The sequence below is a fragment of the Embiotoca jacksoni genome, unplaced genomic scaffold (genome assembly GCF_022577435.1).
Source record: "Embiotoca jacksoni isolate LCO1_2020_lvr unplaced genomic scaffold, fEmbJac1.0.p SCAF_18, whole genome shotgun sequence".
In the NCBI taxonomy this organism is placed as follows: domain Eukaryota; kingdom Metazoa; phylum Chordata; class Actinopteri; family Embiotocidae; genus Embiotoca; species Embiotoca jacksoni.
The window spans coordinates 8,500,011-8,513,018 of record NW_027185318.1 but is presented as its reverse complement, the minus strand read 5'-3'; the positions used below and the strand labels follow the sequence as shown (position 1 = coordinate 8,513,018).

The 13,008-nt window shown below is 39.3% G+C and overlaps 2 protein-coding genes across 17 annotated transcripts in view; both read right to left on the bottom strand.

The window, feature by feature from the left end:
* Positions 1-1,540, bottom strand: part of LOC138200095 (trichohyalin) — a 30,236-nt gene extending 28,696 nt beyond the window's left edge. For 11 of the 16 annotated variants that reach the window (XR_011178386.1, XM_069152536.1, XM_069152538.1 and 8 more), the window contains exon 1: positions 1,098-1,540. Coding sequence is in view for 15 of the 16 variants with exons in the window: in XM_069152536.1 (XP_069008637.1) it covers positions 1,098-1,107 (10 nt within the window). In the remaining variant the exon portion in view is untranslated. The remainder of the gene's footprint in view (positions 1-1,097) is intronic. The other 5 variants (XM_069152548.1, XM_069152550.1, XM_069152549.1 and 2 more) reach the window with 2 other exon arrangements.
* A 538-nt stretch (positions 1,541-2,078) lies between these two features.
* Positions 2,079-12,987, bottom strand: LOC138200098 (uncharacterized). Its single transcript, XM_069152553.1, has 10 exons — positions 12,461-12,987; positions 11,772-12,219; positions 11,538-11,674; positions 10,715-10,811; positions 10,359-10,555; positions 9,057-9,145; positions 8,882-8,950; positions 8,562-8,666; positions 7,579-7,653; positions 2,079-2,460 (listed from the first exon to the last, which is right to left on the bottom strand). Exons 2-10 carry the CDS (start codon positions 12,194-12,196, stop codon positions 2,290-2,292), a joined length of 1,365 nt encoding a protein of 454 aa, XP_069008654.1. The 5' UTR covers positions 12,197-12,219; positions 12,461-12,987; the 3' UTR covers positions 2,079-2,289.
* Between the last annotated feature and the right edge of the window lie 21 nt (positions 12,988-13,008).

Below are 13,008 nucleotides of genomic sequence, written 5' to 3'. Positions count from 1 at the left end.
TCAATGAGTCATAAACAATGATTTAGCAAAACTTTGTGATATATTTCTACCATTTATATGAGGCTGTTAAGATATAACTTTGTAAACAATGTTTGTAACATCTCATCATACTAAAGTTCAGAAAAGGCAGCAATCATCTGTCATTGTAATTTCATTAGTAAGATTATCCACATGTATTCATATTAAATGAATGTCATCAGCTGACAGTATGTGAGACTATCTGTTTTGCTGTACTTTCCAACTTGGACCTGCAGCCAGGGTGTTAGAGACACCTTCAAACAGTGAATGAACTCTGAGCATGTCTGACTCATGATTCACTTCCTCACACAGTATGCTTGTGACACCTGAGAAGACGAGACTCTTTGCTTGCCTGTGGTCCTTTGTCACATTTCAGAGGTTCATGAATGGTTTATTGTTAGCACTTCCCATTGTAAACCTGCCATATGGTTACATCTTAATAACTGTTTGTGCCCCGAAGAGTTCAAATTATCCAAAAGTTTAGTCTTAAAAACCGATAATAAATTGTCGGTCAGATTTATTTTTCTGTCCCTTGTTTATTTATGTTGTGTCTTTTGGAGGGGACTAGCCTCAGACTGGGAACAACTAGACTAACCTTGCTAATTGTGATAAATATGGAATATAATATAGTCGTTACAACTAGATTCATCTCCATTTACTGCAGCAGTAAAATGCTGTTTACACACTGAATCCATCAGTATTACTAGTATAATATGTTATGGAACATTTCACTACAGAATCCATACTTGTCCTTGCGACACCTTGAAGAATGCAAGTAGAAGCAGTTACAATACTGATTTGGTACTTTTACATAAGCAAAACACGAGTTCTTCTAGCGCCACCGTTGGAAAGCCAGAAGTCAGCTGCAGCAGCGGTCACGTCTGTCACAGGAGAGCGACGCTAATACTCTGGCTACATGATATCTTGTATTTATAGCAACCGACTTTCAACACATCTTCCCAGGAAGACACAGCTTTACATTACCATTTATCTATTTGGATTTTTTTTCAGTGTAGCAAAAAGTAATGTGCAGTTAATCTAATCAACCATGGTTAAAGATACAGGTGTTACAGTCTTACCTTCAGCCATGGTGATGTGGAGACTATTTAAATGTTTTGATTTGGCGACAAAGCTTCTTCATGCAGAACTGACTGGTGACAGCTTCAGTAGATCCAATCAGCATGAAGTTTTCAGTAAAAAAAAAAAAAAAAAAAAAAGTCCAAGTTAGTTCATTATTCCATTTCCACTTGGGGATCACAGTCTTGTTTCCTGACCCATGTCATCCACAGGTTGAACTTCTCCAAGATAGAAAAAGGAAGAAAATGGAAAATCAAACAGAAACTGTGAGCTTACAGGTGTTGGGGAATTTGGTGCTGGCAGTGCGGCAGCATTGAAGAAGGGGGTCTGGGGACGGTGAAGCAAAGGAAAGCAACGCAGGGGAGAAAAGAGCCAAGCTAAGCACAGGGCTGGCTAGGGTGAGGGGGAACAGACAGAATATCCCACTCAGTGTTATTGGTGCCTCACATGGGTATAGGTCAGAGGAGAGCAGGGAGGCTTCACTGTAACTTTATCCCTCAGAAGATCCAGGTTATTCTTAGCTGGAGCTCTGCGCACCAGCCGCTACGGCAGGCCTTTTTTGGCGGTTGAAGGGTGTGTGCGATCACTCGGCCGAATTGGGCTCCCCTGCTGGTTGCCAGCGTAATCTGCCCTCTGAACAACAAATCAGGCGCTCAAGATGAGAAATGGACAACAACACAGAGGGAAACTGTCTTTAACAAGTTTTATCACGTAGTAGCTCATAAATATCTTATGTCCCCTCCAATGTGCTCACATGGGAGAATGCAAATCACTTTATCATGTTCGGGCAAAACACAAGAATCAAATTGGCGTTTGGTCTTGCATCAATGCAAGTTAGACAGTTTAACAACATACTGATGATGACTGTATGTTTGAATCCGTGTGTAAAGACGGTTTCTGGGTCAGCCATGTGTATTAGTTTGAAAACCAGAATTCATGTGAAAACAGTCCTACTTAAAAAGTCAAGAACTTAACAGCTCTGTCAAAATCCACAAGGTCTGTACAGATAGAAGAAAAGGCCTTTATTGAAACATCTGAAAAGAATTACACGTGAGATAAAGTACAACTTTGAACATTTCCTGTTATTGACTTACACTGTATCAAGTCTGACATTTTAAAATACAATCCGCACAATAACTTGTATTGATAAAATGTGTTCAATCATCAAACACATGCACATACTGCGGAACTTCTTTACAGTGTATCTGCAGCACTCGCAGTCACAGGCCTGATGATGAGTGTGAGCTCCACAGGTACAGGAGGAGGGATGTATTTCTCCTCCCTCAGCAGCCGCAGCAACAAATCCTCAGTGTCCTGCGGCCAGCGATAAACACGCGTGTTCTGAAGCCAGTTAGGGACATGCCTCTGCATGGAGTGTGTATAGATATTTTTTGTTGTCGAAGGAGTGAAAAGAAAGGATTGTCAGAAAAATGAAAAACTCAAAATTAACATAAATAGCAAAACCCTGATCTAACAAATGCTGTTAATTATTAGGGTTCGAGCATGAAATGGTGCAAAAGCCCTATCGTTGTTCAAGAAATTATTATTCCGCTTTCTCTTACGAAAGAGTTGCCTTTTTGGTGCCTTTATCATACTCAAAAACTCATGAAAGTTGGTACACGCGTCTCTGCCGGCGATAAGTTACGTATTTTAGTGGCGTCGCGAGTGGGTGTAACCAAATGGTAAACTGATGCCCCGGTGGCTGCATTTACCTACGTGCATGACATTCGGTGGACATGTGTATCACATCTAGCTGTAAAAAAAAAGTTCCAATGCACCATGACCACAACTCAACAGGAAGTCCGCCATTTTAAATTTAGTCACCATTGTTGGCAATTCGCACGTGTTGTATTTTAATAAACTCCTCTTACAGACTTTGACTTCTTATACACATGGACTGACCTGCTCCAAACTTTACATGGTAAAGTACATGGTACATGGTACAGTCGCGCCCTGAATACACCTGTATGGTAATAATCGGTCATGGTCATAGCGCCCCCTTCTGGCAACAGGAAATTAAAATTTTCATGATTTCATATTTTGGACGACATACTATAGTCTGACTTTTTTTTCATAAATTTGGACAACATGTATGACTTTTTTTTTCAACTTCAGACGTGTATGACTTTTTTTCACATTTTGGACGAATTTATGCATGTTGTCATGCATGTAATCCAAAATGTAAAACATGTATGCTGACAACTGCACCATTGTGTTGCCTGCCATAACTTGAACGAAAATCATACTTATAGCATATCGTCAGAAATTGCACAAAAAAGTCATACTTCTTAAATGTCGTCCGAAATATGATGCAAAAGTCATACTATAGCATGTCGTCCAAAATATGATAAAAAAAAGAAAAAAAAAGTCATACCATAGCATGTCTTCCAAAATGTGAAAAAAGTCATACTATAGCATGTCGTCTGAAATATGGAAAAAAAGTCATACTATAGCGTGTCGTCCAAAATATGATAAAAAAAAAAGTCATACTATAGCATGTCCAAAATATGATAAAAAAAAGTCATACTATAACGTGTCGTCCGAAATATGGAAAAAAAAGTCATACTATAGCATGATCTATTTTTTTCGTTTTTTAAAACATTTAATAAGTATGACTTCCGTTCAATTTATGGAAGCCAACACAGTGGTGTAGCTGTCAGCGTTGTTGTCTCCCAGTCGAAAGGTCCAGAGTTCGAGTCCTGCCTTTGACTTTCTTTGTGCAAAACTAATAACCTAAAAGTAAAGTTTGTCATCTGTAATAATGATGACTAACTTATGCATGTAGTCCATAATATAAAACATTTCCTTCAACAAGAATCCTCCACACACAAAGTTTCAGGCCCCCTGTCAGCGCTGGCTTGGAACTGCACCATTTTGCTGCCTATATTGCATGCTTGTGTCTGACTTATATGACTTTTAAACATGTTAGGGAAGAGCGATCAACAGTGCAGTGGTTGTCACCGTTGCCTCCCAGTCAGAAGGTTCCCGGTTCGAGACTCGCTCTGGAAAGCGTGACAGTAACATGCAAGATGGAAAGCCTCGTCAAGGCCAAGAATCGAACACGGAACCTTCTGACTGGAAGGCAACAACACTAACCACTCCACCACAGTACCTTCTTCCATAAAATGTTTAAAAGTCATATAAGTTATGTAAGTCAGACAAACATGCAATAAAGGCCACACAACTCCGCAGTTGCTAGTGTCGTCGTCTCACTATCAGGAAGTACTCGCTTCGATCAGGGGCTTGGAACTCTGTCTGTGGTGGATTGCATGTTCTTGCTTGGAGTGTGACTTTGTCACATTTACGACTAGATGCATGATGTTTATTTTACATCATGGACTACATGCATAAATTAGTCGTCCATATTTTGGACGACATACTTTACATTATTATTTATGCAGGAACATGCAAATTCCACATCGAAAGTCCCAGGCCGGGATCGAACCGGGGACCTCAAGATTGTGAGACGACGACACTGACAACTGCACCATTGTGCTGCATGACATAACTTCAACGGAAGTCATACTTATAGCATGTCGTCCAAAATATGACCAAAAAGTCATACTATAGCATGTCGTTCAAAATATGATGTCATACTTTGGACAACATGCTATAGTATGACTTTTTATCACAGTTTGGACAACATTAAAGAAATATGATATACGTGCTATTTCTGACGACATGCTATAAGTATGACTTTCATTAAAGTTATGTTAGGCAGCAGAGTGGCGCACCTGTCAGCGTTGCTGTCTCACAGTCCGAAGGTTGTTGGTTCAATTCCCGCCTCTGACAGTCTATGTTGAATTTGCATCCTTCTGCAAAACTAATAACTTAAAAGTCAAGTTTATCGTCCATAACACGAATGATTAACTTATGCCTGTAGTCCATAATATAAAACATTTCCTTCAACAAGAATCCTCCACACACAAAGTTTCAGGCCCCCTGTCAGCGCTGGCTTGGAACTGCACCATTTTGCTGCCTTTATTGCATGCTTGTGTCTGACTTATATGACTTTTAAACATGTTAGGGCAGAGCGATCAACAGTGCAGTGGTTGTCACCGTTGCCTCCCAGTCAGAAGGTTCCCGGTTCGAGACTCGCTCTGGAAAGCGTGACAGTAACATGCAAGATGGAAAGTCTCTTCAAGGGCAAGAATCGAACACGGAACCTTCTGACTGGAAGGCAACAACACTAACCACTCCACCACAGTACCTTCTTCCATAAAATGTTTAAAAGTCATATAAGTTATGTAAGTCAGACAAACGTGCAATAAAGGCCACACAACTCCGCAGTTGCTAGTGTCGTCGTCTCACTATCAGGAAGTACTCGCTTCGATCAGGGGCTTGGAACTCTGTCTGTGGTGGATTGCATGTTCTTGCTTGGAGTGTGACTTTGTCACATTTACGACTAGATGCATGATGTTTATTTTACATCATGGACTACATGCATAAATTAGTCGTCCATATTTTGGACGACATACTTTACATTATTATTTATGCAGGAACATGCAAATTCCACATCGAAAGTCCCAGGCCGGGATCGAACCGGGGACCTCAAGATTGTGAGACGACGACACTGACAACTGCACCATTGTGCTGCATGACATAACTTCAACGGAAGTCATACTTATAGCATGTCGTCCAAAATATGACCAAAAAGTCATACTATAGCATGTCGTTCAAAATATGATGTCATACTTTGGACAACATGCTATAGTATGACTTTTTATCACAGTTTGGACAACATTAAAGAAATATGATATACGTGCTATTTCTGACGACATGCTATAAGTATGACTTTCGTTAAAGTTATGTTAGGCAGCAGAGTGGCGCACCTGTCAGCGTTGCTGTCTCACAGTCCGAAGGTTGTTGGTTCAATTCCCGCCTCTGACAGTCTATGTTGAATTTGCATCCTTCTGCAAAACTAATAACTTAAAAGTCAAGTTTATCGTCCATAACACGAATGATTAACTTATGCCTGTAGTCCATAATATAAAACATTTCCTTCAACAAGAATCCTCCACACACAAAGTTTCAGGCCCCCTGTCAGCGCTGGCTTGGAACTGCACCATTTTGCTGCCTTTATTGCATGCTTGTGTCTGACTTATATGACTTTTAAACATGTTAGGGCAGAGCGATCAACAGTGCAGTGGTTGTCACCGTTGCCTCCCAGTCAGAAGGTTCCCGGTTCGAGACTCGCTCTGGAAAGCGTGACAGTAACATGCAAGATGGAAAGTCTCTTCAAGGGCAAGAATCGAACACGGAACCTTCTGACTGGAAGGCAACAACACTAACCACTCCACCACAGTACCTTCTTCCATAAAATGTTTAAAAGTCATATAAGTTATGTAAGTCAGACAAACGTGCAATAAAGGCCACACAACTCCGCAGTTGCTAGTGTCGTCGTCTCACTATCAGGAAGTACTCGCTTCGATCAGGGGCTTGGAACTCTGTCTGTGGTGGATTGCATGTTCTTGCTTGGAGTGTGACTTTGTCACATTTACGACTAGATGCATGATGTTTATTTTACATCATGGACTACATGCATAAATTAGTCGTCCATATTTTGGACGACATACTTTACATTATTATTTATGCAGGAACATGCAAATTCCACATCGAAAGTCCCAGGCCGGGATCGAACCGGGGACCTCAAGATTGTGAGACGACGACACTGACAACTGCACCATTGTGCTGCATGACATAACTTCAACGGAAGTCATACTTATAGCATGTCGTCCAAAATATGACAAAAAAAATCCAGGTTCCAAGCTCGCCCTGGAAAGGGTAACATTAACATCGTAGATGAAAAGCCATGTCAAGGGCAGTAATTGAACCTGTAGCCTTCTGACTGGGAGGCAACAATGCTAACCATTGCACCACCGTGTGTGCTTCCACAGCATGTTTAAAAGTCATATAAGTTATATAAGTCAGACAAACATGCAATAGAGGCAGCACAATTTTACAGTTGCTGGCGTTGTCATCTCACAATCAGGAAGTACTCGGTTCGATCAGGGGCTTGGAACTCTGTCTGTGGAGGATTGCATGTTCTTGCCTGGAGTGTGACTTTGTCACATTTACGACTACATGCATGATGTTTGTTTTACATCATGGACTACATGCATATGTTAGGCTATAGTATGACTTTTTTTAAATATTTTTTGGACCTGACATGCATGTCCAAATTTTTTATGTTGATTCAACTTAATTTTTATGTTGATTCAACTTAATTTTTTAGATGATTAATTAATTTAAACTAATGCTATGGTATGACTTTATTTTTATTTTTTGGACGAAGTTATATAATATGACCATCCTATTTTGGATCACATACTATAGTATGAATTTTTAAAAATATTTTTAACGACAATTCATTGTATGACTTTTTTTTTTCTTTTTTTTAAGTATGCTGCTATCTCCCTGACGTGCATTATGCGAGGGCCCGCGTATCACTGCTTACAGTCTCAATTAAACATGTTTTCTGACCTGGGGTGTATCAAGGAAGAGAACCGGTATGAATCTGAAGTTCAAGCTGCCTTGCTGGATAAATTCATTCTGCATCTGAAATCAAATTTCAATACAAATAAGTGTTAGCGGTTCCTCTCATAATTATGTATTATTTAAAACGAGCAAATATTTCACAAAGGCAGAAATTATTAACATTTACCTCACGTGCATTTATGTGCAAATTTTAGATACTTAGAAATAGACTTGAAAGTAATCAGCAGGCTAAGAATATAATATGACATAATTAAATCAGCCTCATTGACTCCGAGGCTGATTTTACTGACATGATTTTACTGACATACTTTAATTGACCCTTTTCAATGCAGGACCTTTCCCTATAATGCAGTGGTGTCAAACATACGGCCCGCGGGCCGCATCCGGCCCGCCAGGGGGTCCAGCTCAGCCCGCCGGATGACTTTGCTAAGTGTGAAAATTACAGAAAGACATAAATTGCATTTCTATGAGAATATAGAGGTTTATGAGTACAAACGTTTTGTAATTTTTTTTTTTTTTTTTTTTTTTTTTTTTATAATCGATCCAGTAATTGCTTCAAAAACAGCGTAAATGCGACGTCTGCTCCGGAGGCAGAAGCGCTCGTTGCCACAGGCAGCAGCGCGAGGGAATCTGCAGAGGAGAGCCCAGGCAGATAAACAGTGGGCTGATGTCTGAGTTTTTGGTCTTTAGGTTTCTAGTTTATTGTAGAAAGACCTTAAAATAGGGTTTATCATCCAAAAACCTTCACCAATGATTTAAACATAGAGAAATATTGTCGTTATGTATGCGTTATTATGCTATGATTTTACTGGTCTGGCCCACTTGAGATCAAAGTGGGCAGTATGTGGCCCCTTAACTAAAATGAGTTTGACACCCCTGCTCTAATGGGTACATTACACTGTGGTATTAGTACCTTTCCTGAAGTAAAAGGTTTGAAAAAACTTCCTCCACCACAGATTCATTCTCACCATTGAGTGAATATATTTGGCGTGTAGACCATGACTGTCCACCACAGACCCTTCAATGTCTGCCGTATACTTGGGACTGATGGCGATAATAATCAGGGTTAATGGCTGTGAAAAACACACACACACACACACACACACACACACACCTTCGACTGTTATTAAAAACCTCCTTAAAGTTAGAACACATACTACAGACCAAAAATGGAATATTCATTTGAAAATTCAAGTACAAAAAGAAAAATACTACTTCCAAAGCTTTTACGTCACAATATAATTGTAGTAACACAAATATGTGATATTAAACTGTGGTATTGACTTACATCTTTTAGGTAACTGTCCTTCCACTCGTTGATGTCCATGCGTCTAATGGGATTGTCAAATAAGTCAATCTGTGAAATTATAGTTGGGGCTGTCAGTACAATGTTGAACGTATTTATGTGATTTTGAGAGACCTAAAAAAAACAAAAATGTCTGTGTTAAGACGTGATGTCTTACAGCCGGTCGAAAGCCCTGCTTTGTGAGGAAGTCCACGAAGGGCACCATCTCTGATGACACGTCTGAAGAGTAAGTTATAAAAACATTTCCTGTGAAGAGGGGAGATCATGAAATCGAAATAATCAGAATCTGTAAATTACTCTGAGTGAAGAGATCATTTCAGTATTTCTCCTATTCTTTGCCTTAATGTACTGCTGCGCATGGCTGCACATAACATTGGGTGTAGTGCTTGTACTGTTGCTTTGCACAGTTTGGTGGTATCCACTGCTTCCATCTGTTATGTCATTGGATTTAGAACAGCTTTCTGACTGCAGCTGGAGAATAACCTGCACACAAACACTAACTAACACTCTCACATTTGCTGAAATGTTTAATGTGTGTTGTCCTCAAAAAAAAAGTTCAGTTTAACACTTTCTAATGGAAAATGGTTTCATATTTTGTCCACTGAATTCTATAGAAAACTCTTTACAAAACATCCAAACCAATTCAACACCAAACGGCAACTTCAAATATTTTCATAAAGAAACACTATCATAAGCAATTGAAAATGCAAATGATATAATAATAATAATGATTATTATGATATAAAAAGAAGAAAATATTCATAAAAACAAAGAGACAATCATCTATAAATAAATAATCAAAGCATTATGTCAATATATAAACAATGTTTGCTTCCCATAACTATACAAATACATCCAAACACACGAGTGTGTGTGTGTGTGTGTGTGTGTGTGTGTGTGTGTGTGTGTGTACACATGCAAACATATATACAGACAAGTTCCTGTGTATGTCCATGATCAAAGGGAGCAACATCAACATAATTAATATGATTAGTTTAAACTAGATGTGATAATTAAGTGTAAAAGGGTTTATATTTTTCTGACTTCTGTGCAAAGAGTTACTGACTTTTGTTTTTGGTTCTTACGTCACGTTTTATAAAATATATTATCAATGTAAGCTTTTCAACTCCGAGCCCCAAATGTTTTTGGAATATGCTTGTCACTGAAGAATGACCTCTCGCTTGTGAAAAAAAAAAAGTCCTCCTCCTCATTATATCACATTTGTATTTTTATTTGCAAACTTTGCTCCCCTCCGCTGTCAGGAAGAGAAGTAATCGCGCTTTTTTTTTCTTTTTTTTTTTTCTTCATTTTAAACCATTTTATCAAGCATTCAAACAGGTTCAGCAGGTTCATAGAGATAAGATCAAATTAATAACACACCCTGACTAAAGTTTAATTCTAACCCAAACACACAAAGCACAAGTACATTCCTTCAAAGTGGGAGAATGAAAAGACTCACGGCACTCGTCGGGCAGACTGATGGTTCTTCTTTTCCCCTGTGGATGAGAGACAGACTGCTCGGCTCCTGCTGGGCTCAGGTTCAGCACGTTGACCTGCGAGACGCCTTCCACAGGGGGGGCGGAAAACTGGGGCACGTTCACCCAGACACTTCCCTGAGCCAGGCTGTCGCACATCAGGTTGTCCTGATGTTGGGGCCTGAAGTAGTGAGAGAGAAAAATAAATAAAAGGCCAGAGACGGCATCATCTCACTGAAAGCTGATATTTTAAAAGGGAAATGGAAGTGAACTTTTAATAACATATATGTCAGACATTTTTTTATTTCTAAAGAGCTCTTCGATATTGATCTGTGTTTACCAGTTTTGGGGGTCATTCCAGGGTCTCCTGCTCTGGCAGGGAACAGATGGCTGAGGTGGGTATCTGTTGACCAGGTTAAGGTTGTACTGCCCATCTCCTGCAGAGTAGTAAGTTCATAATGTTATTTTTTTGATTTTTGATTTTATACACTTTATTAATCCCCGAGGGGAAATTTCTTCGCTACAGCAAGGGGGCTCTCAGGGGGGAGCTGCTGCAGCAGGCTGCCACTAGTGCGGCACCAGGTAACCTGACCTGAGGTGCATGTTTTTTTTGGATGAAAGTCCACAGTTACAATTAAAGTATTTCTGTTTGTCAACTTTAAAAAAAAAATAATTCAGAGACAGCATCTTCGGCCTTAAACTGAAGTTATATAAATATTATAGTGTAAAGATAAAGAATACAACAAATTCTGATCGTGTGTTTTTTTCTTTTCATGTCAAATAGACCTAATACTAGATATTGTGTTCACCCCTTTAAGTAAAATTAAAACATAACTACGTGAACATAAAATAAATTCTGTCAATGTTATTTCTTCACAGTTTTAGAGTATCATGTGTATATATTATAAATGTAAAACAGAAATATATCCACTAACACTTCACTAACGCCTCACAAAGTGGGACAGCAAGAAATCTAAGTCGAGTCAGGCTCACAGTTGGTAGGTCTAATGTTTTCCAGCGCTTGTTGTTATTACCTGAAACAAATTCATCATTAAGAAAAATAAAATATATACAGTTGTATTTGTCACTTTTTGTGCTATTTTACATTGCACTTATAAAAACAAATCAATTACAAGGAAAGCAACTGTTTTTGTTTTTTTTACCGTAGTTGTGCATGTATTGGTGAGGAATTAGAAAGGGAGTGTAGCGTTGCCACTCATTGTCAGATTTCAGCGGCAAAGGAGGCTCAAGTTCCTCCTCTGCGTCACTCTGAAGCCGAGAATTGTAATTGTCCTCCCCTCTGAAAGTAAAAAAAAAATACACCGCTTTTTTCTGAATATGTCTGTCAAATTAATCTAAATTTAAAAAAAATTTGGGATGACAATTTTCCTAGTTACCTGGTGGTGTCTCTGTTTGTAGGCTCCGTTGTTTCACACCGATCTGGTCCACAGTCACAACAGTCCCACCCTCCTCTCATGCCAGCCTGCATGGCTTCTGGAGGATGCAGAAAACAGCCATCGGGAGGTTGACGGTGGGGATTTATCCCGGCAGAAGTCGCTCCTCTGCACTGCATCAGCTCCACACGCTGCGCAACGTGAGCTGGCTGTCCCCTGAACTCCTGGTTCACTCGTCCACCTCTGCATGGGTTTCCGTAGAAATAATCTGCATCCACGCAACAGGTTGGTATGTCTCGGTTACGATGGGGAATAACGTGAAATATTTGATTTACTGTAACTCCAGGGTTTGGAAATCGAAGGACATTCTTGGACTCATTTGTGGTGGGAGACACTTTCAGCTCTGGCTCTTGTTTGGATTTCTCCATTTTATTTCAGCGCTGAAAGAATCCTGCAAGGAACAGAGCAGACAAGTTTTGTTACACATACAGTATGTTCATAAAACAAGATGAAAAACAAGATTCGACTTACACATTTTTGTTAATTTTTCTCTCAAAATCTCCAAAGATTGACTTTAAGAAATGATTATTTGCAGATATACATGTATATGCAAAACACGTGAAAAAAGAAGATTCTATAAAATGTAATTTGTGTCCTATGTACTGAGGATAGAGAGCAGAACAAATACCTACCTGTTAACTCCTGAGTCCGTGGGTTTGTGTGTGTTGCAGCCTGCTATATGCAAATTCTGCACCACTTCAGGTGCAGCCAAAAAGAGCAAAGAATGTCGGGTGTGTTTATCAGCTGCATCAGACAGGAATGTTTAGCCAAGTAAGATAACCTTCAAAAGAGTATTTAGGCGGGTTAGCCTTTAAGAGACACGTTAAAATAATTTACAACATAATATAAGAGTATGAAAGAGGGTAAAAATATCTTAACAGGTCATAACAGATTTAGTTACAAATTCACAGTAAAAGTACTAAAATCATGATGACAAAATGCAAAATGCAGTTTAAACAGCCTTTAAATGAGTTTGCTTCACTTTCTTACATGCAGTTAACTGCCCTATAACTAAAGGGTTGACACTTCTTAGGATATTTGCATATATTCAGTTGTTTTCTTTGTGTCAAGCCCACCCTGAGCAACTGCAAGACTATCGCTTTTCAGCTGCATGTATTTACACAATACTAATGGATTTCTGCTTTCAATGTTTTCCCCGTGGTGCTGGAAAAAAAAAAAA

What these genes read in the sequence shown, in the direction of transcription:
- LOC138200098 (XM_069152553.1), bottom strand. Translation starts at nt 12,196, where the DNA reads ATGGAGAAATCCAAACAAGAGCCAGAGCTGAAAGTGTCTCCCACCACA. An exon ending in CAGTCTGCCCGACGAGTGCC is followed by an intron (nt 9,146 to 10,358) that starts GTGAGTCTTTTC and finishes CCCTCTTCACAG; the next exon opens with GAAATGTTTTTATAACTTAC. An exon ending in CCAAATATATTCACTCAATG is followed by an intron (nt 7,654 to 8,561) that starts GTGAGAATGAAT and finishes ATTTGATTTCAG; the next exon opens with ATGCAGAATGAATTTATCCA.